Source organism: Euprymna scolopes, chromosome 17 (assembly GCF_053919585.1).
Source record: "Euprymna scolopes isolate OS-2025 chromosome 17, ASM5391958v1, whole genome shotgun sequence".
In the NCBI taxonomy this organism is placed as follows: Eukaryota; Metazoa; Mollusca; class Cephalopoda; order Sepiida; family Sepiolidae; genus Euprymna; species Euprymna scolopes.
In genome coordinates this window covers 116,448,555-116,471,257 of record NC_136498.1, presented here as the reverse complement: position 1 = coordinate 116,471,257, position 22,703 = coordinate 116,448,555, and the positions used below count along the sequence as shown (strand labels likewise).

Below are 22,703 nucleotides of genomic sequence, written 5' to 3'. Positions count from 1 at the left end.
CTTTAAGCACTGAGATGTCTCATACAGTAGTAAACATATCTTGATAAAAACTCGTCCATATAAATTAAAATATAATAATAGAGCTTATTTTTGACTGCATATGAACTGATTAAAAATTTAAAATAAACTTAAATGAATGTACACAATGTATAACATTTTTTTTTTCAATTTTTATCCATTTTTGACCTCTTGAAAACTATTTTAACCAGCTTGAAACCCATTTATATAATAGATTTGACTCAAAAGAATGGGATTCGAATGGTTTTCTATGTAATTTTAGACATCTAGTCCATGAAGGATTATGAAAAACATTTTTTGGAAGAACTCAATGGGGATACGGTTGCATTCAATGACTTTATTTTAGTCTTTTTTTTTTTTTTGATAAAAGAAAATGTTTCCATTCTAGCAATTTTCTCAGCTGGAACAATTATTTTCAGAAAATAAGCTAATGCAAACCTTAGTATGCAAATGTAATAATAAGCTATAATGATGTTTTGTTTTTTTTTAATAATGGCGTTTTTTTTTTTTTTTTTCATTTCTTGAATACCTATATGAAAATAATTCATAGTATATACAAAAACAGGACAGGGTTTAATCACAAAAGGCCTGAAGAATACACATGTAAAGTTTGGTAATTCTAAATTAATGCATTATGTATTTATTTGACTCAAAAGAATGGCGTTTGTGTGTACGTCATTGGCCTTCTAAGTAATTTTGAACACCCAGTTCACGAAGGGTTCATGGTGACGGACGCACCAACCTAGTGATTCAAGCAGACAATCTGTGTAAACGTGAAAAAAAATGTTAATGAAGAAGTATTTGTTCCTCTGCTTGACACAATTTTATTTAACTACTTTTGAAGTAATGACAGTAATAACATTCTTAACAAAAGTCACTTATAAATCTGTTTTATCAGTGATTTAAGGCAAATATTGGCCCGTGATATTAAAAACAAATTATTTATTTTCTGTCGATTTCATTGACTTAATATTTAATCCTGATCAATATTTTATTTTTTATGGATCAAAAATAAAGGAAGGCCGGGTGGTTAGAACTACTCATACTGGTATCCAAATAAATGGGTAATAATTTAATAACCGATATTTTTTTTTTCGATCTTTATTGGGGGGGGGGAATAGGGAAAGAACGTCTTGATTTGTCTTTTTCGCATTCTTTCTCTCCTTTCTTTCGCTGGCTTTGCTTGACGGTCTGAGAAGAGAGAAAGGTAAATATAGAGATGAAAAACCACAAAAAGAAACATTTCCGTTGTAGTTTTAAATAATATTCAACTATGAGGAGGAGAAAAAAATAAATCAGTGGTCCAATTGGTTATTACGCTTTGTTTAGAGGCAGAAGTAATGAGTTCGAACCTCCGCCGAGCATAAATTATTTTATTCTGATTTTTATAACAAAATAATCTGTAAATTTTCAAATTACGGTACATATGCAGAATACGGACGGGGATTTTTTAGATATAATTTTCAAGTTAAATTCCGCGTATTTTGTTTATTAAATTGTAAGGTGAGCGAACAGAATATTGTTTTGAAGCCCCCATCCCTATTTTATGAATAGGTTTCTAAATAATAACGTTATTATTTCAGCACGGTCCGTATTCTGCATAAGTACCCACATTACAAATGTTGCACAGATTGTTCCGCTTTTACTTTTTTTTCTGTAATCTAAGTAATTGACGAAAAATAGGATCCCGGGCGATGTCTGGTATCCCTGCTAGTATGAAATAGTTATCTATTAAAATTATTATCACTTTGTAGTCTCACACATCGTTCGTAATTATGTCGTTCTCCTCTGATAACTTCACAGAAGACATTTCCAATTCGTTGGAGAGTCTTGCAGCCATGCGATCGGTAGACACCTGGCTCGCATCTGTGTCTTTTTTTATCTGAACACGGTTACAGTAGAAGAAACGTCTAACGAATTCGTTGCGAAACGTAACGCCGCATGACAGATACAGCAAACAGTTAATAGCTGAACTCGTGTAATAAAGCAAGAGTAATACACTGTTGATGAGATAGGCGGAAGGCGCGACCCGTTCGGCAAGGTATTGCCCCGTGATCAACGACGGTAAGAGCATCCTGGTTCTAAATACGTGCAACGGAAGGTTGAGGACGAGAAACACCACGGAGACGACAAGCAACATGCGGGTGACCTTGCTCTGAAGGTTAAGTCTTTTGTTCTCACCCTGACCGCGTCGTCTGGAGTTCTTGAATGAATTATAGAAAATGGAAATGATCATGAAGATGGCGAGACCGGAAGGAAGAAGAAAAGTAACCAGTGTGTCGACGTAGGTCATGATGATCAGGAGGTGCGCGTAGGTGTTATTGTTGCGACAACTAACAACGTCGTCCTGCATGATGGAGTGTGTTGTCCAGATGGCAAAATTGTAGAGTATTACACTGACCAGCACCAGTAAGACGATCACCTTGTTCGCCGTGCTCACCGTACAGAAACGCGACGCGTGAAACGGGTAGCAGATTCGGATATAGTTCTCCAGAGTCACGGCCAGTACAAGCCAGACGGATAAGAACGCGAAGATATAGGAGAGAAAGGTGACCATCCGGCACAGGACGTCCGAGTTGACCAAAAAGATGTCGAACATCTCAAGCCAGTAGACAAATATCAACAACAACAGGCCCGAGTCTGTGATAGCCCGCGTCGCCAGATATAGATTGCACGACACTTTGCGAAGATTTAGAGATATGAACGTAACAAAGGCGAGGCTGTTTCCGGTCAGTCCAGTAAGCGATATGAATGGGTAGGCGTATGTATTCATTGTGACGATAATATCCCGGTAGAAAGTGAACATCTGGTCGTCGAACGTGTTGCCGTTGTCGTCGTCGTAGTAGTAGTCGGACACGTTTGAGAAGTTCCATGATAGATTTTCGCCTGCCCAAAATGGGATGTCGTCGATGAGTAGAGTCAGATTATTCATTTCCGGTTCTGCTACCTGGAAATAAATAAATAAATAAATGAAAACGACAATGTAGAACAGTTTCAGTAAGCGGGTTAGTTGACTGGAGGAAGTTGGTAAAACTGAGGATGAAGCGATATGAATGGATTCAAGAGAAAAGGAAGAGATAAATAAATAAATAAATAAAAAAATAAATAAAGACCTGGCCAGAGATAGGTTAGTTTGGAAATTACACATGTCAGCATATAAAACAGACGTTGAACTGATGATGATGATGATGATGATGATGATGATGGTGGTGGTGGTGGTGGTGGTGGTGGTGGTGGTGGTGGTGGTGGTGGTGGTGGTATTAAGTTTGTTTTCTTGTTAAACATTATTCATGATGATTATTATTGGCATTCGTTTCACAGAATTGTTTTTAAAAGGATATCAGATACTTACGGGAGGAACCACGTGAAGGTTGCCAACATCCCTAAGCGAGAGTGTTTCTGTGGAACGAACTGGATTCCAACTTGGTACACTCAATGTTGTCAGTAAGTATTGTTAACCACTGAGGCACCGTAACCTCCATGATGATGATGATGATGATGATGATGATGATGATGATGATGATGATGATGCATTAGCTAGTAAGCAATTTTGGTGTTGCTCATAGATAAAGAAGGACAGCTGTGGATTCCTGTTCCCAGATTAACGAGATTATCCATGTGGAGGTACAGAAAATGATAAGTCTTACAACCTGTGTCGCCCCCTCCCTTTAAAAAAGGGCTTCAATCTCGGCTTATACCGCACAAAATAGGGTCAAGGAGGATGGAAGGACCGGCGATAAAAGCACTAAACAGACTTCCACTGGGCGAGTGGAAAAATTGCTTAGATCTTGGGGAGGCTTACTGCTACCGAAATTCCAATGAAGACCAATGGTCGTTGCCGGTGGGAAATCAATGGTGAGTGGCTGTTGTGATAATGCAAATGTTATCGAAAAAAGTTGGATAATACTGGAAATCCGGAGAGGCATTGTCAAGCAGACTTCAGGGATAAGTGAGTAATCTCTGATGATGGCCTGTGTAAGAACTCCTAGTGAGTACAAATATAATAATGATGTTAGTAATGTGATATCTAGTGATAGTTATGACGATTATGACAATAGCTGTCTTCATTACAAAAGCAGTTTATACAAATATAAAGCAAACATTTGAATGCAGTTATTCGTCACATTTGGAATTAAAAGCAGAGATTGTTTTGACAGGTTGCAGTTTATGAAAATCAAGAGTTGAATTTATAAACATTTGTTTTTTTGTTATTTAGAAAAGAATGAACAACAAAAATAGTTTTAATGAATAAGCTGTGCCGCTATATCTTAGTGCCCCGGTTGTGGTTGTTCACACCACCTCCCTGTATGGCCAAGAGGTGATTTGGCCATGGGCGGAGGGATACATAAGCAACCAGAATGCAATCCCACAATTTCTTTTCTTTTCTCGATCTCTTTTTTGTCCAGACAGCATGGGGTAAAACGTATATTTTTGTCTCTCCATAAATGAGGGGGGCAGCCCTCCCTCAGCATTAGTTAAGGTTAGCTAGTATATATTGTGAAAGTTAATTATCATTTGTAAATTGTTTTTGTAAAAATATTGTAATATTTTCATGTAAAAAAGATAAATAATTATATTTCTCATATATATTGCGACCTGTGTTGTGTGTTTTTTGTGTCTGCCATAAATGTCTGCATTAAAGAACGAAGTGGGCCTGAAGACGAAGAATGTCCAAGCCAGAATGCCACCAAAGTGATCTTGAAAGAATGAAGGAGTTAGGGTTAGGGTTAGGGTTTAGTGTTAGGGTTAGGGTTTAGTGTTAGGGTTAGGGTTAGGGTTAGGGTTTAGGGTTTAGGGTTAGGGTTAGGGTTTAGGGTTTAGGGTTAGGGATTAGGGTTAGGGTTAGGGTTTAGGGTTAGGGTTAGGGTTTAGGGTTAGGGTTAGAGTTAGGTTAGGGTTAGGGTTAGGGTTTAAGGTTAGGGTTAGGGTTTGAGTTTAGGGTTAGGGTTTGGGTTAGGGTTAGGGTGAAGATGTCATCTTGAGAGGATGAAGGAGTCACACAGCCACATCCGACATCTCAGGTATGCCTTTCCTCTTGATACTCAGACCCTAACGACTGGCCCATCGCCACATCATCATAGGACCGTTTCTAAGACATTTAGTGTAACACATGAGTTGGTCACGTGCCAGTGACCGGCTGATCGTGTTATAAGCCGATCTGATAGTAATGGCAGAACAAATGTTGACACTTGTGCTGTGCTCCCCTCGGTAAAGTTCCCCTCGGTAAAGCTCCCCTCGGTAAAGCTCCCCTCGGAAACGAGTATGAACAAAAGATAATATGGAAATATCTCACATAACATAAAATCCTTTTTTTCGAATCTTTATTGCTAATCAAAAAGGCATGAAACATCTAGTATTGACTGGTAGAATGCCAGGATCGAAAATGCAAAATCAACTAAGACGCACTTTGATGGATAACTTGATCGATTGGATTGAATTATCGTCAAAAGTTTTCTTTTTTATTATTATTTTATAAAGGAGTTACCACTTATCAAGGCCCGGGGGCCACCCGAGGATAAGGGTTAATGAGTGTACAGTGGTTAAGGGGAACATGCTGTAGTCACCTTTAGTAGTGGAAATTTGGTAAATTGGATAACTTAAGGGGATGGCTCATCAAGAATTTGTTGATATCGAACTTGAAGACGGCCATATTGTAGTCAGTTGGAAAGCAGGAAAACAGTTGTGCTGTTTCGGGGTATGGATAGGCGCCCGCATTGTAGTGCCATGGGCACCAATGCTGTTAAGCGGAAGGATTGCCGCCGCCGCCGCCGATGATGATGATGATGATGATGATGATGATGATGATGATGATGATGATGATGATGATGATGATGATGATGTCGCCGTCGAAATTGGGGAAAGAAGAAAAAAAAAATTAAAAAAACTACATAACCATGAGAAGTAATGTCATGCATAATAATATGAGTAACATACAGACTTTCGTATGTGGTTCCTATAAACAAGATTAAGCGCAGGTTGCATCAGACCTAAACCACATATTACCAATGTTTTTTTGTGTTTGTTTTTGTCTTGATTTATTTTTTTTTTCAAATTTTTATAATTTTCAATTTTTTTATCACCACACCAACAGAAACGAGTATGCGCATGAGATAATATAGAACCATATCAGCAATAAAGCAACGAAAAATCCTTTTTTTGCTGTTGTTTTCGAGTCTTCATTTGTAATGAAATTGGGGGAAAAGAATAAAATACGAAACTTCTCAAAATGTGTGACAAATTCAACGTTCAAAAAAGTTGACTTTCACTTTTATTTAACAATAGCATGAGTGCGCGGCGTTTCCCGGGTGCTTGGAGGTGTGTGTTGAGCAAAAAAAAAAAAAGTGGTAGTAGGCAGGCAGGCTCGAACCCGTACCGCGAAGGAGGAAAATAAAACGTGAAAAAAAAAGTGAAGTCTTTGCAGAAAGAGGGGATGACTTTCGAAAGTATCAACGAAAAAAACCGACCCCTCTCTGTAGAAAAGTGCTCAGTTGAGGGTGAAGGAATTTATGTTTTTAGCCAATTTTTCGATATTTGTCGTCCGGAGGGTCCAGCTTCAAATACGGATCTCGTGAAAATCCGTCGCTCTGTCGAAAGTTTTAGGCAGACATACAAACATACATATATACATTTAAACAGACAAGTGAGATTTATATTATAGAAGATGGCATACTAAATGAAAGAAAATGCTTCGTTACACATAACCATGGGAAGCAGCGTCATGTGATGCCCATAACAAAGAGTGCACGTTGCATCAGCTCTAAACCACGTATTACCGCGTTTATTCTTGTTTGTTTTGTTTTTCTTTATAATTTTTTATAATTTAAAATTTTAAAATATAAATAAATTATACAAAACACTGTATTTGATATTTTAAACTGGAAATCACTCTAGACAAGTCATGATGCCACTTGCCTAAAAAAAAAAAACGCTTTAGACAAGTCATGATGCCACTTGCCAAAAAAAAAAAAACGAACGGCAAACAAATACAAAAAACTACTTTGTAGTCAAAAGCCAGCCAACAATAAGTGTCAGATGGATGGATTCTAACCCAGAAAACAGCAATTCTCCCTCCTTTGTCAGAAGCATCGCTGATGGAATGCAAGGATTAAAGGACAAAATAAGGGAAACGAGAGTTATGAGGTTTTATGGATATGTCGCGCGATTGCAAACCCCACGATATTATCATAAAATAAATCCTAATTCAAAATCAATACAAACTTTGGATTCTTTACTAAAAAAATTTTGCTTGTAAAAGCGTATTGTTTCACCACGTTTCAGCCAACTCATTCTCTGGCCTGCTTGGCGCAGTGGATAGAGGCATTGAGTCTCTATCGTTTCAGGTGAGCATTGTCTGAAGATAGCGGTTTCAGTCCTACCCAAAGCCAGACAGAGGATTAGATGGCCAAAACGTGACGAGACAACTATGGAAGGCCGTAATTACTCGTAATTACTGGAGATACAGTTACAAGACTTAGCGCTCCTATCCCGTCGCAGTTAATCACCTGAAGAAGGCCAGAGGATGAGTTGACAGAAACGTAGTGAAATAATAACAACTATGAAGATGAGGATAACAGTGTGCAAAAAAAAAAAATGAATACATAAATTATGAAACCTCATCTCAAAGGATTCAAAAAAATAAATAAATAAAAGTTTATTTTATTTATGTTTTTTATTTACCTCTTTTCCGGGATGTTAGAGAAAGGATCAAGTGTCAGTTTTCATTTCCGGGACGGAAGAGATACGAACATATTGATAGATAAACAGAGAGACAGGTAGGCATGTTAAATACTGAGGTGGATATGTTTGCCAGTAGATATGTTAGCCAGTGCATATTAACGATTTGACAGAATTTGTTGCAGACGAAAGATCAGCAAAGCAAAACGTTTGACCCTAGCTATAATAAGCTAAACTCGTCGGAAAAGGAAGACGATGATATTTAGGTGGAAATAGTGTCGTTATAGAATGAGTGGTGTTCAAAGTATTGGCAGACATGGAGACATAAATTGTTCTAGTGAAACGATATGATTACGCGATACGCTATTTGTCGTTTGATCCCATTTCCTGTTTGAGTCAAGTCCCGCAGTAACTAAAGGGTAGGGAAACTGATGAAAAGAGTTATTAATCGTTACTGAAACTATTCCAATGACTAGCTGTTTACGTTAAACGACTGATAAAAATGTAGTAGTATTATTATTATTATTATTATTATTATTATTATTATTATTATTATTATTATTATTATTATTATTATTATTATAATAATAATAATAATAATAATAATTATTAAGTATTATTATTAATTATTAAGTATTATTATTATTATTATTATTATTATTATAATAATAATAATAATAATAATAATAAGAAGAAGAAGAAGAAGAAGAAGAAGAAGAAGAAGAAGAAATTAAAAAAAACAGAAAACAGAGAGACAAACGACAAAACGAGAAAAGAGAAGTGGGAAGAAAAAACAACTCCACGGAAGATTCATAAGAATGACAAAAGATGAGAATAACGAAAACACCTGGACATGGATGCGAAAAGGACATATAAACCGAGAAACTGAATCACTAATAACTGCAGCACAAGATAACTCGATAAGAACCAACCATATCAAAGCAAGGATCGATAAAACACAAGAAAACAGCAAATGCAGACTCTGTGGACAAAGAGACGAAACGATAAACCATATAGTAATCGAATGCAGCAAACTTGACCAAAAGGAATACAAAAACAGGCATGACCAAGTGGGGAGGGTGGTACACTGAGAATTGTGTAAATGGCTGCATTTTGAGCGTACAGATAACTGGTACAAGCATAAACCTGCAACAGCATTCGAAAACGAGGACCACAAAATCCTATGGGACATGGACATACATATGTCCATATGTCATAATAATTAACAAAAAAGAAAAATCCTGTCAAATCGTAGACTTTGCTGTCCCAGCTGACCACAGGGTGAGTATGAAAGAAAAGGTGAAACGGAGCAAATACACAGAGCTAGCCAGAGAGTTAAAAGGGATTTGGATGATGAAAAAAATCAAAATAGTACCGATAATAGTAGGAGCACTAGGAACATTTCCGAAAAACTTCGAAAAAAGAATGTCAAAAATTGGAATCGGAGGAACAACTGCAAAAGTACAACGACTAACGATAATAAAAACGATTGAAATATTAAGGAAAACCCTTGAATGCGGAGAATAATACAAGATAATATAACGAATAAGCGTTACAGAGAATGAAGAACACCGAAACTGCATATTTATAAGTTCTACACCCCCCCCATCATACATCACCCCATTGTTTCATCACCGCCCCCCCCCCCAAAAAAAAAAGTTATACCAAATGGCCGAGAAGGGTCAATAAGGACTGAAGGATCGACTGGACAAGCGCAAAGAGAACTGGGACCTTGGGGAGGGTTAGTGCCACTCAAATTCCAATATAAACCAATGACCACTACCAGCGAGAAATCAATGGTAAGCGGCTGTTGCGATGATGCAAATTCATTTGCAAATGCTACCGAAGGAGGTAAAGAGACCTGGACGTCTGGGGAGACTTGTTGTCATTCAGCTTCCAGAGAACACCACAAGTTTCCAATCAGATCGTTTGTTGACTTGTGTGAAAGCTCCATGTGAGCCAATAATAATAATAATAATAATAATAATAATAATAATAATAATAATAATAGGAGTGCTAGGAACAACACCAAAAAACTTTGAAAAAACAATGGGAGAGATTGGAATCAGAGGGAGGACTGAGAAGATACAACGGATAAAAATAATGATAACAGCTGAAATATTAAGGAAAACCCTTGAGTGCGGAGATTAACGCACATAAACTACAGGCACAGACCGGATATACAGAAAATGCTCCAGATGTAAAACGCAATGGAACATTACATGGAATCATGAAAACTGAAACTGTATAATTGTATTTTGCCCCTCCACTGCGAACCTGTCTTTCGCCCCCACCCCCGTGTGTGTGTGTGTGTGTGTGTGTGTGTGTGTGTGTGTGTGTGTGTGTGTGTGTGTGTGTGTGTGTGTGTGTGTGAAATAAAATGTACCTTCTTAGTGGCCTGTGTTCACTGGAAATAGAGCATCAGGTTTAAAAGGATTTCGGCGTCCTTCATTCCAGTCTTTTGTGATGGGCGTCGAGGCAACGCCGTTGCGGCATTTAGGAAGAACTTTGAACGTCTGTTCATCAAGAAGATAAACTTGTACAGTCTCACACTAGATTACTACATTCGCGTATAGGTGTTACTTTTTGAGGGTTTGAGAATATTTCCAAATTGGTTGAAAACTCTTTGTTGGTAGCTTTAGAAATTGACGAAATGGGCATACAGAAACGAACAGAAAGAAAACGGGTAAATAAGCAAAACAGTCTCGATATAAAAATCAGCCAATAAAAGAAGTGAAAAGGAAAAAGAAAAGGAAAGAGTAAGCTGAACGAATAAAAAAGGGGGTATTATGCTTGTTCGTCTTGTTTCGTCTCGCACATCGATTTCTAATCACAAGCATCACAAACAGATCAGAGCTTCTATTGCTGCGTTGTCGCCTTTTTGTGTATGCGTAAAACATCTAATCCGGACGAGATTTCTGATGTCGGGATTGCTTTAGTTTTGCAGAAAAAAAAACGATGGCGAAATCCGAGAAGGGTTATTGCAGGTCGTTTAAGAAGAATCGAAAAAAAAATTGTCGACCTTGAATCGGATATTTCGAAGTAAAGCTGGTATATTGATTCGTTAAAACCTTTCTTTTTTTTTTTTTATTAAAGAAAACTCTTACACGTTCAAAAAACAAAGGTACGAAAAAGTAATCAATTAATCGTGATCGAACTCCAAGACACAAATAATAATAATAAAAAAAAAAAAAATGGATCCGATCGGTGTAAATGAAAGCCAAAAATTTTGTTTTCCACTTCGTAACCTCGTTTTAATTTTGATAAATTACGCTCTCTCTCTCAATCTCTCTCTCTCTCTCTCTCTCTCTCTCTCTCTCTCTCTCTCTCTCTCTCTTATATATCACTTTCTTTCCCGCCTCTCTCTCTCTCTCTCTTTCTCTTTCTCTCTCTCTCTCTCTCTGGTGATATAATTTACAATCAAGATCAAACGCAACTTGTCTCGAGCAAAATGTAACGGGATCTCGATCATTGTGGCATTAATTTTGTATTATGCGGTTAAACAGTAATATCATTACTATCATGGCGTCTGCATCCGCGCCGGACATCCGTAAACATCAAGGACAATGTGAAAATTAACGCATAAACATACATATATGCACACACATATACACACATATACACACACATATACAGAAGCATACATACTAAATCATTGCCATATATATTTTACAAACTTTACATATATATATATATATATATATATATATAATAGACATATATATATAATATATATATTTTACAAACTTTATATATATATAATATATAATATATATTACAAACTTTATATATATATATATAATATGTATATATATAATATATAATATATATATTTTACGAACTTTATAATATATATAATATATATAATATGTATATTTTACAAACTTTATATATATAATATATAATATATATTTATATATTATATATAATATATATAATATATATATATATGACGAACTTTATATATATTATATATATAATCTATATATATAAAAGCGAAAATGTATGTATGTATGTGTGTATGTTTGTGTGTCTGCTAAAAACTTTTGACAGAAACAACAAAAATTCACAAACTCAAAAATATCGAAAAATTGGCCAAAAACGTTAATTTTTTTCCACCCCGAAATCGACAATCTTCGACGGGGGGGGTCAACAAAAACGGCCCTCTCGACCGGTTCTACGCATGCGTCAGATGACGTCATGATCTGATTTACTTTAAATAGTTGAAAAACTGAACACATTTCGTGTACGTCGCGTTAGGTCAGTTGGTTAGCGCGTTGGTTCATTATCTGAACGTTTTGGGTTCGAATCGTGGTGTGAGATGTCTTTTTTTTTTTTCGATTTTTTAAATTTAAATATTGAACCAGTGTTATTTAAGCCATTTTTCACGTAACGTTCATTTTTCTGGGTTTTTTTTTACTTCGCTTATCCACCCCCGACCACACACCCCAAAACACCCGGGTACCCACCGATTTTTTAAATTTTAATATCGAAACAGGCTTATTTAAGCCATTTTTCACGTGTTCATTTTCTGTTTTCATCGTTCGTTTGCCTTGCGTTAGTTTTGTTTTTGTGTTTTTCCCCCGCTTAAGTGTTAACGTTGTTTTCTTTTTTTACTTCGCTTATAACAAACAAACCTACGTCATCGTCGTCGTCGTCGTCGTCGTCGTCGTCGTCGTCGTCGTCGTCGTCGTCGTCGTCGTCGTCGTCGTAACGCTCGACGACTTCCGGCCGCGCACCTGTCAATTTACTTCTTAAATAAATTCAAACATCTTTCACTAACTCATTCTGGCTGGCCGATTTTATTTTCAAACTTCGCCTCAGGGCTTCCGGTTCGATCCTACCACCCAGGGTTCTTTTTTATCTAACACCACACATACCTGCAAACACCTGGGCAATGCCGGGTACCCCCGCTAGTCTATAAATATAAAAGCGAAAATGTATGTATGTTTGTATGTGTGTTCGCTTTTTCTGCATGTCTACAAAAGGCTTTTTTCAAAGAAGCGGTCAGTCGGTTCACAACTTTTTATCACATATAAATCGTAATATCTCAGAGTTAACAATGAAGCTCGCCTGTCTATTTAATTTGCTCGACTTCGGGAAGATAAATATTCAACATTTGTCGCTCGCCACATGTGGGTTAGTCTTTTTCCTATAACATCTTGGGAAAATAAAAATAAAAAAGTGTTCCCGCAGTAAATGAAATACTATCCCGCAGTCAAACTTGACCTCATTAACTCATTAAAATGTGCACCTCCAAATCCAAGTAATTAAATAAATTCAAACGTGCTTCCGTTAGCATCTCCCGGTGGCCCAATGGTTAAAACCGTCGAACTCTTTTTTTTTTCACACTTTAATTTCCAACTTTGCCTCAACGGTTCGGGTTCGATCCTCATATTTACCTACCAAAACATTTTTTAACCCCACCCCTCTCGAAGTTTTCACACACACCTCCAAACATCCTGGCAACGCCGGGTATCCCTCGTTAGTATATATATAATATGTATATTTTACAAACTATATATATATAATATATATATATATATAATATATACATATATATAATATATACATATATATAATATATATATTTTACAAACTTTATATATATATATATATATATTACAAACTTTATATATATATAATATAATATATATATGTATTTATACATATATAATATATAATATATATAATATATATATATTTTACAAACTTTATATATATAATATATATAATATATATATATAATATATATATTACAAACTTTATATATATAATATATATAATATACATATATATAATATATATATTTTACAAACTTTATATATATATATATATACATATATATATATATATATATATAGTAATTTATAAAGCTACACTGAATATTCCGCGTTTCATCCACTCTAGTATTCTTCATGCTTATGCCATATATACTTTATAAATTACTAACTAGCTCTACCTACGTATTGAGTACTTTTGAAGTAAATACTTAAAGTTTACGCATAAATTTATACTTTCGTAGTTTAATTTTATGTGAGCAAATGAAGTAGTTATATATATATATTTAACCCTACACATCTTTTTATATTAGACTCTATATAATAAGCTCCTCCTTTATCTTAGAATTCGATATAAATCCCCCTAATTTATTTCATCTATAATTTTTTTGATTTATTTTGTTCCTGAAGAATCCTACACTAGACGTCGCATCGACATTATGTTACCTAGCATCTTCTCTACTCTTCTGATGAAAAGCATTAGGCTTCGAAATGCCTTGGTATAAAGAGTCCCTTCTACTCCCCAACTAAATGTTTTTATTCCCTTATTGAATAAATTAACCATTCTATATTTACCAATATATAGCTTTTGTGACTTCATTTTTATTCCTATTGTTATCCTATAATATATATAATATATATGTAACATACATATAATACACACACACACACACACATAGCAAAAATGGTAATTAGTAAAAGCCTGAAGAGAGTGCTCAATACTATTGCAGAACAAATATACAAATATATATATATATATATATATATATATATATATATATATATATATATATTACCGTTTTTCTGCTTAGTTACATATGTTTCGATTACCGAATCGTATCAACAATACGATAATTTAATCAGACTTTACAGAAATAATTATTATGAATACGAAAATAGATATTAGAAAAGGCACAAAAAAGGGGGAAATGAACTTCAATCAGACAGCAGCAGCAGTTAAGTTTTAAAAAAAACATTGGAAAGTGATAAGGGGCGAGGGGGAGTTTCAAATATTAAACCAAACACGGATAGGAATAGAGGGAGGTGGAGAGAGAGAAAAAGGGTGGAAAAGAAGGGCGTGAGATGAATAAAACTTTGAAGGCAGAAATAGAGGGAGAGAGAATGGGATAAACAATAGTAATGTACATGTTTTCCTGGAAGTAACGGCAATGAAAGGAGGATAGAAGGCGACAACATATTACGAACATTAGATTAGTATATAGATACATGTCCGTAGCATGTTATAACCCTCTATTTTCTTTTTCAATAAATAGGATCTCCCGATTACCGAACGAATGTACAAAAGAAAATTTTAAATTAAAAAAAAAAATGATGTCATACGTGAAACTAAAATATGCCTTGATTTTCTGCCAAAAATTCAAGGGTAGTATATGTCCTGTCCAAAGATAGTATAATTATATTGTGGGGTTTCTGTTCGTGCCGGGAGTCCATATAGTGAAAACGTGTCACAACTCCTATAAGGATATTGAAGATAAACTGTAATAACCAGATATATTCTGACAATACATTAACCAGATTACTTAGACAAATAATTTTACAGTTTTAAGAAAAGGGATGCAAAAATATCGCGGGGTCTCCATACACGCTGAACATCCACTGAATGCCCAACATCAATATATTACATATGAAAGATGCTGCCGTGGAATTTCCACAGGTCCTGCTAGTTATTATTATTATTGGCTCACAAGAAGCTTTCACACAGGTCATCAAAGATCTCTCATTGAAAACAATCTGTGGTGTTCCCTGGAAGCTGAGTCTCTCCAGATTTCCAGTAGTCTCTACCTCCGCTGATAACATTTGCAAATGAATTTGCGTTATCGCAACAGCTGCTTACCATTGATTTTTCGCTGGCAGCAGCCATTGGTCTCTCTTGGAATTTGAGTGGCAATAAGCCTCCCCAAAATCCCAGTTCTCTTCGCACTTGACCAGCAGAAGTCTGGTCAGTGCTCTCTCTCTCTCTCTCTCTCTCTCTCTCTCTCTCTCTCTCTCTCTCTCTCTCTCTCTCCTCGGGTTTTCCTTCCTCCTTCACCTTTCTCGGCTATTTGGTATCACTCTTTTTCGGGTGGACGGTGATGGGGAAACGAGAGGGGTTGGGGAAGGGAATAGAGAACTTATTGATATGAAGCTTCAATATTCTTGGTTTCATGTAACGTTTTTTCATGTTTTACCTTTTGTCTGGTCCGCTCATATGGCTCATGCGTATTAGTTTCCACATTATAACACAAATATAATAAATTTATAACTTAAAATATTGCAGCATTAAATTTTTTTTTTTAATTCGATTTAACATTATATAATCAATTCTTAATGCTACAATGTCCATCCTCCTAGGCTATATATTCTTCTTTAACCCTTTACCGCTAAATTGTACTTTCAAGTCGCCTTAAAAAAAAAAAAATAATTCTTACGCTTATGGCTTGTCAGCCCAATTGATTTTCAAAGTATATGGTTCAACAAATGAATGAGAGGTTTGTTTATTATGTCCGTGTGTCAGTTGCACGCTAACTTCCGTCACGTGTGGGTTGCATGATTCAAAAATTTATTTATTGCATTAAAAAGAATTATGTCATTGGGGCTACTTTAATGCTAATCGCCTGAACTGCCAATAACGAGGGAACACAAAAAAAAAAAAAACTGGCAGTGTTAACCCGTCCTCTTGTCAATACAACGCACGAAAGTCTTTTTTCCTTTCTCTCAACTTGCAATAAATCCTCGTGTATTCTATATTATCTTCCACCGTTCGTTCTCGTTATAAGTTACCCAACAAAAAACTCCACTCAACTCCGTTTTACAATTCATCCCTTTTAACAGTTTCCAATTGTGTACATATGCAAATTAATGGTATACGATGTTCACCAATGAGCGACCTACAAAATTATCCTTGTCTTTTCTTTTCTACATTTTCCGCTGGCATTTTACATGCTAAGCAAACACGAGGGCGTTTGCGAGAGTGATGATTTCTATTCTACGTATTCAAGGGTTTTCCATAATATTTCAGTTGTTTTCATTATTGTTATTCGTTGTATCTTCTCAGTCATCCCTCTGATTCCAATTTCTCCCATTCTTTTTTTCAAAGCTTTTCGAGGTTGTTCCTAGTGCTCCTACTATTATAGGTATTACCCTGATTTTTTTGATCATCCATATCCCTTTCAGTTCTCTGGCTAGCTTTGTGTATTTTTTTTTTTTTTTTACATAGGCATAACCACGTATCAAGGCCCAGAGACCACTCTAGGATAAGGCTTAAGAGTGTACAGTAGTCAGTTGGACAATAAAGTAATCGTTAGTAAATGGAAATTCGGTAAATTTGTTAACTTAAGTGGAACGGTTCATCAAGAACTTGTTTACGTTGGACTTGAAGACAACCATATTGTAGTCAGCTGGAAAGCAGGAAAACGGAAGACAATTCCACAGGCGTGCAGTTCTAAGAAAGAAGCTTTATTCATGGAATCTACGTTTAGGTTTAGGCACAGATAAAGAGTGGGGGGAATTATTGATAGGGTTTTCAGCTAGACGAGTGTTTCTTGTGAAAGTTTGGCAAGGGGGAACCATAGATTGAAGCTCAGTCAAACACTTACCATGAAAATAACGATAAAGCAGAGACAAACTCACAACATCTCTTCTGTGAGAGAGAGGTTGTAGGGAAGAGAAAAGGATATCTCCTACAAGGCTACGAAGTCTATTTTGAACTCTATCAAGGCAGGACAAGTCCTTTCAAGCAGCTCCTGCCCTTGGACGTATCTGGCTCTTATAAAGATAGAGAATTGCATCAGCAGTGAGATATCTACTAGATAGATAGAAGGATCTGATAATTTTTCCAGCGGCCTTGGCAACAGATTTGATGTATGTGTTCCCTTTAAGATCAGGAGTAAAGGTCAAGCCAGAAGCTTGTCAAAACTTGAGGCCTCTCCAAGACGAGAGCTATTCATTTTAATTGATGCCAGATGGAGATCAGAACGTTGATGATGTAAAGATAGAAGCTTGATTTTAGATGCATTAAAAGTAACCAGCCACTCCTTTCCCCATTGTACAACGTGATCAAGATCAGAGGAAAGAGAATCGGAGAGAACTTGGTTGTTTACTGTCTTAGATGTGCTACCATAGATGGTAGTGTCACCAGCAAAAATGTCTACGAATGATGTAAGGTATCACTGGAAATGTTTTCTCAATCATTAAATCATTTCTCTCCGATAGGTTCATAGGAGTAGTGGTTGATGGGCAGAAATCAGAGGCCCACAGTATTAATGCTGGAGTCCCTCAGGGGTCAATCCTGGGTCCAACTCGCTTCCTGATCTACATTAATGATCTCCCAAAACACATACTTAAATCATTTGTTGACATCTATGCTGATGACACGACCATCTATGGCAACACATCAAAGGCCGTAAATGACAAAGTTTTCTCTGATTCTCTCTCCTTTGATCTCGAGTGCATGGTACAGTGGGGGAAGAGGTGGCTGGTCACTTTTAATGCATCCAAAACCAAGCTTCTATCTTTACATCATCAATGCTCTGATCCCCATCTAGCATCAATTGAAATGAATGGCTCTCATCTTGGGGAAGCTCCATGTTTTGACAAGCTTCAGGGTTTGACCTTCCCTCCTAATCTGAAATAGAACACGTACATCAAGTCTGTTGCCAAGGACACTGGGAAAATTGTGGGATCCTTCTACCGCTCCAGAAGATATCTCACTACTGATGCAATTCTCCATCTGTATAAAAGCCAAGTACATCCAAGAATGGAGTACTGCTGCCATATCTGGGCAGGAGCTGCTAAAAACAGCCTATCCTGCCTTGACAGAGTACAAAATAGACTTCGTAGCTTAGTGAGGGATGCCCTTTTCTCTTCCCTGCAGCCTCTCTCCCACAGAAGAGACGTTGCGAGCCTGTCTTTGTTTTATCGTTATTTCCATGGAAAATGCTCGTCTGAGCTCCAATCTCTCGTCCCTCCTCACCAATATTTCATGAGGAACACCCGTCTGGCTGAAACTACTGTCAATAATTTTCCCCACTTTATCTGTGCCTAAATCCTAACGCAGATTCCATGAGCAGAGCTTCTTTCTCAGAAGTGCACGACTGTGGAACTCTCTTCCATTTGCCTGTTTCCCACCTGACTACAACTTGGATGACTTCAAGTCCAACATAAACAAACTCCTGACAAACCGCCCCCTTAAGTAATACACTCTATCAAATCTCCAATACTAATGAGTCTTTAAACTTGGCCTTTTGGTCAAGATCAAAGTGCAGCATCTGTTCTTCAGATGCTGCACTTCCATTTCTTGTTTGCTTTTGGAGGAGGATCAGTCCTTCACGACTGAGACAATTTTTTATTTTTGTACCTTTTCTCCACGTTAAAAAACGACCCTGGTGTCTAACTCTGTCCCGTGGGGAGGCATAGTAAATAGGTACAATACTATCTCATTGATTACTGTACACGCAATAACCCTTATCCCTGAGTGGCCTCTGAGCCTTGATAAGTGGTGACCTCCATGTAAAAAAAAAAAAAAAAAAATTGTGATTTGGAAGATCATTAATGTAGATCAGGAAAAGAGTTGGGCCCAGGATGAACCCCTGAGGAACTCCAGCATTAATACTGTGAGCTTCTGATTTTTGCCCACCAACTACTATCTATCAGAGAGAAATGATTTAATAATTGAGAAGACATTTTCAGCAATACTATAGCTAGAGATCTTGTGAAGTAAACCTTTATGCCATACCCTATCAAAAGCCTTTGATATGTCACCCTGTAGTCAGCTGGAACAGCTAAGTCTACGATTTGACACAACTTTTTTTCTTGTTACTTATTACGACATCCAATCTTCTTGCTTGGATGGGTTTATCCGTTTGTATGTCTATGTCCCATAGGATTTTGTGATTCTCGTTTTCAAGTACTGTTGCAGCTTATGCTTGTACCATTTATCTGTGCTTTTTAAATGCAGTTGTTTGCATAATTCCCAGCATACTGCCCTTCCCACTTGTTCATGTCTGTTCTTTTATTCCTTTTGGGCCAGTTTGCTGCATTCATTTATTATATGGTTTATCATTTCATCTCTTTGTCTACAGAGTCTACATTTGCTGTTTTCTTGTGTTTTGTCGATCTTTGCTTTGATGTGGTTGGTTCTTATCGAGTTATCTTGTGCTGCAGTTATTAGTGATTCAGGTTCTCGGTTTATATGTCCTTTTGCATCCATGCCAAAGTGTTTATTATTATTATTATTATTATTATTATTATTATTATTACTAGCGGGACCTGTGGAAATTCCACAGGGGACACATTCATATGTAATATATTGACGTTGGCATTCTGTAGACGTTCGGTGTAAATGGAGACGCTCTGATATTATTGTAGCTTTTTGTATTTATCTAAGCTAGTACAAACGCCCGGCAAAACCCGATCATAAAGTATGCTTAAATATGATATTTTAATTCTTGCAGATTTCGTATATATTATTATAGAGTTAATGTTCTATCGATTTTTATATGCTATAAAGTTGTGATTTCAAAAATAAAAAAATATATCCATATGACTTGGGTGCATTAGCTTGAATCGAAACCAAAATAAAAAGTTATGAAAAAATATATGCATATATATTTATAACTTGAGTTCCTTCAGCCATAATCGAAACCAAAACCAAAACTTATGAAGAATTCTTGATAAAATTATTTATAAAAAAAAAAATAGATCACTGGAGTGCCATCAGCTATAATCGAAACCGAAACCAAAACTTATAAAGAATTCTCGATAAAATTATTTATGACAAGAAATGGAAGTACATAACAATTAAACTACCCAGATGTAAGTGTGACACACAAAAGAACACATACGCTATCGTATTAATATATAGATTATTATTATTATTATTATTATTATTATTATTATTATTATTATTATTATTATTGGCTCACACGGAGCTTTCACACAAGTCATCAAAGATCTGATTGGAAACCTGTGGTGTTCTCTGGAAGCTGAGTGACAACAAGTCTCCACAGACGTCCAGGTTTCTCCACCTCCTTCGATAGCATTTGCAAATAAATTTGCATCATCGCAACAGCCTCCTACCATTGATTTCTAGCTGGCAGCGGCCATTGGTCTATACTGGAATTTGAGTGACACTAAGCCTCCCCAAGATCCCAGTTCTGTTCGTGCTTGTCCAGCGGACGTCTGTTCAGCGCTCTCTCCTCAGTCTTTCCATCCTCCTTGACCCTTCTTGGCTCTTTGGTATCACTTGGGGGGGGGGCAGAGATAAGACAATGAGAGGGGATGCGTGATGGGGGTGTAAACTTGTAGATATGCATCTTCATTGTTCTTCATTCCCTATAACGCTTATTCTTTATATTGTATACTTGTATTATTCTCCACATTCAAAGGTTTTCCTTACTATTTCAGCCGTTTTTATTATCGTTAGTCGTTGTATTTTTGCAGCCATTCCTCTGATTCCAATTTCTGCCATTCTTTTTTCAAAGTTTTTCGGAATTGTTTCTAGTGCTCCTACTATTATCGATACTATTTTGATTTTCTTCATCATCCAAATCCCTTTTAACTCTCTGGCTAGCTTTGTGTATTTGCTCCATTTCTCCTTTTCTTTCATACTCACCCTGTGGTCAGCTGGGACAGCAAAGTCTACGATTTGACAGGATTTTTCTTTTTTGTTAATTATTACATCTGGTCTTCTTACTTGGATGGGTTTGTCCGTCTGTATGTCCAAGTCCCATAGGATTTTGTGGTTCTCGTTTTCATTATTATTATTGTTATTATTATTATTATTATTATTATTATTATTATTATTATTATTATTATTCACTCACTTTGATTTTCACACAGATATATAAAAAGCCATCTAATGTCTGCATGCCCAAATCTTATTGGCAGATGGGCTTTACACTGCCCGTCACAATAAAATATGTAAGTACCTCCATTGGGAGATCTGAGGAGAGATGCAACTTAACAGATCGCCAAACATCTGGGAACATGAACCACCAATAACATCAAATGGAAAAGTGATCATGTTCTATGACAAAGACATACAGGCGGGCAGATACATAAAAGACAAGGCCATCAAACCAGATATTGTAATATAGAACAAGCCCGAAAGAACTGCGCTCATTATCGATGTCACAGTCCCAAATGATTTTGGCCTTAATAGAGTTGAACGGGAAAAGATAACAAAATATCAGGACCTAAAAAATGATCTAAAAACGACATTGTCTCTGAAAGAAATAAACATTATATCGGTTGTGATAGGAGCAACTGGCTTAATAAAAAAGAATCTTCATAAATACTTAGAAGCAATCCCTGGAAGACCAAGCTCTAACGAAATACAAATAGCAGCCATAAAGGGAACAGCATTTATTTTTAAAAGAGCCCTCGGATATAAATTTAAATCATAACAGAATCACGTGTTAGCTACAGGAGGAGTTAGCTCCCTTGATCTCTTTAAACTTACTTAAGTAAAATCAATAAAAAAAAGTATACATTAAATATTTCTCTGTACTATTATTATTATTATTATTATTAGTAGTAGTAGTAGTAGTAGTAGTAGTAGTAGTAGTAGTAGTAGTAGTAGTAGTAGTAAACAAGACAATAAAGGACACAAAAATTAGGATAGTGATGTATTTCGTATGTCGACATATTACGAGGAAAAGAAAAAAAAAATCTGCACGGTTACTTAAAAGGAAAAATCTCATAATTTTGATGGGATTTGAAGTGGACGCTAGCATGGCGCCAGCTATCCCGTATCCGTTTTTTTCTGTATGTATGAGTAATCTCTTGCATTGAGCTGTGGTTTGACTTAACGCATGCGCAGTCAAGCTCAGACGTGTAACAACGTGGATGAGAGACTACTTCTGCGCATATTTAACTTTCAGTCTCGGCGCAGAGAATTTAGCACCAGATATGAAGCAATAGTTCAGAATGAAAGGTCGTGACGACAAGACGTCAGGAACTGTCCTCGTCCTTTGTTTGAAGTGGTAAGACAAGAGACAACTCCAAAACGCCACATTCTGTTTTTTCACAAAAGCCTACCAGCCGAGCAATTCTCTTTGTATTCCGGTGTTCCTATTGAATAAAATTGATTTATTCTTCAGCGCAAATGTTAATGTTTTTCTTGGAAGATAGTGGCCCATTTCTTATTCAATTCTATTCAGACGCACCAAGACACAGCCGACTCGACCAAATAGCTATCTTCATGCTGACATTCTTCCAACCAACAATTTA

The 22,703-nt window shown here is 36.3% G+C and overlaps 1 protein-coding gene across 2 annotated transcripts in view; it reads right to left on the bottom strand.

The window, feature by feature from the left end:
- Nucleotides 1-1,356: 1,356 nt before the first annotated feature.
- Nucleotides 1,357-22,703, bottom strand: part of LOC145296916 (kappa-type opioid receptor-like) — a 45,651-nt gene continuing 24,304 nt past the window's right edge. Inside the window, exons 1-2 of one of the 2 annotated variants that reach the window (XM_080143079.1) lie at nucleotides 10,079-10,389; nucleotides 1,357-2,965 (exon numbers count right to left, since the gene is read on the bottom strand). In XM_080143079.1, coding sequence (XP_079999205.1) covers nucleotides 1,775-2,950 — 1,176 coding nt within the window. In that variant the 5' untranslated portion in view covers nucleotides 2,951-2,965; nucleotides 10,079-10,389 and the 3' untranslated portion in view covers nucleotides 1,357-1,774. Of the gene's footprint in view, nucleotides 2,966-10,078; nucleotides 10,390-22,703 lie in introns of those variants that run through there. The other variant, XM_080143078.1, reaches the window with a different exon arrangement.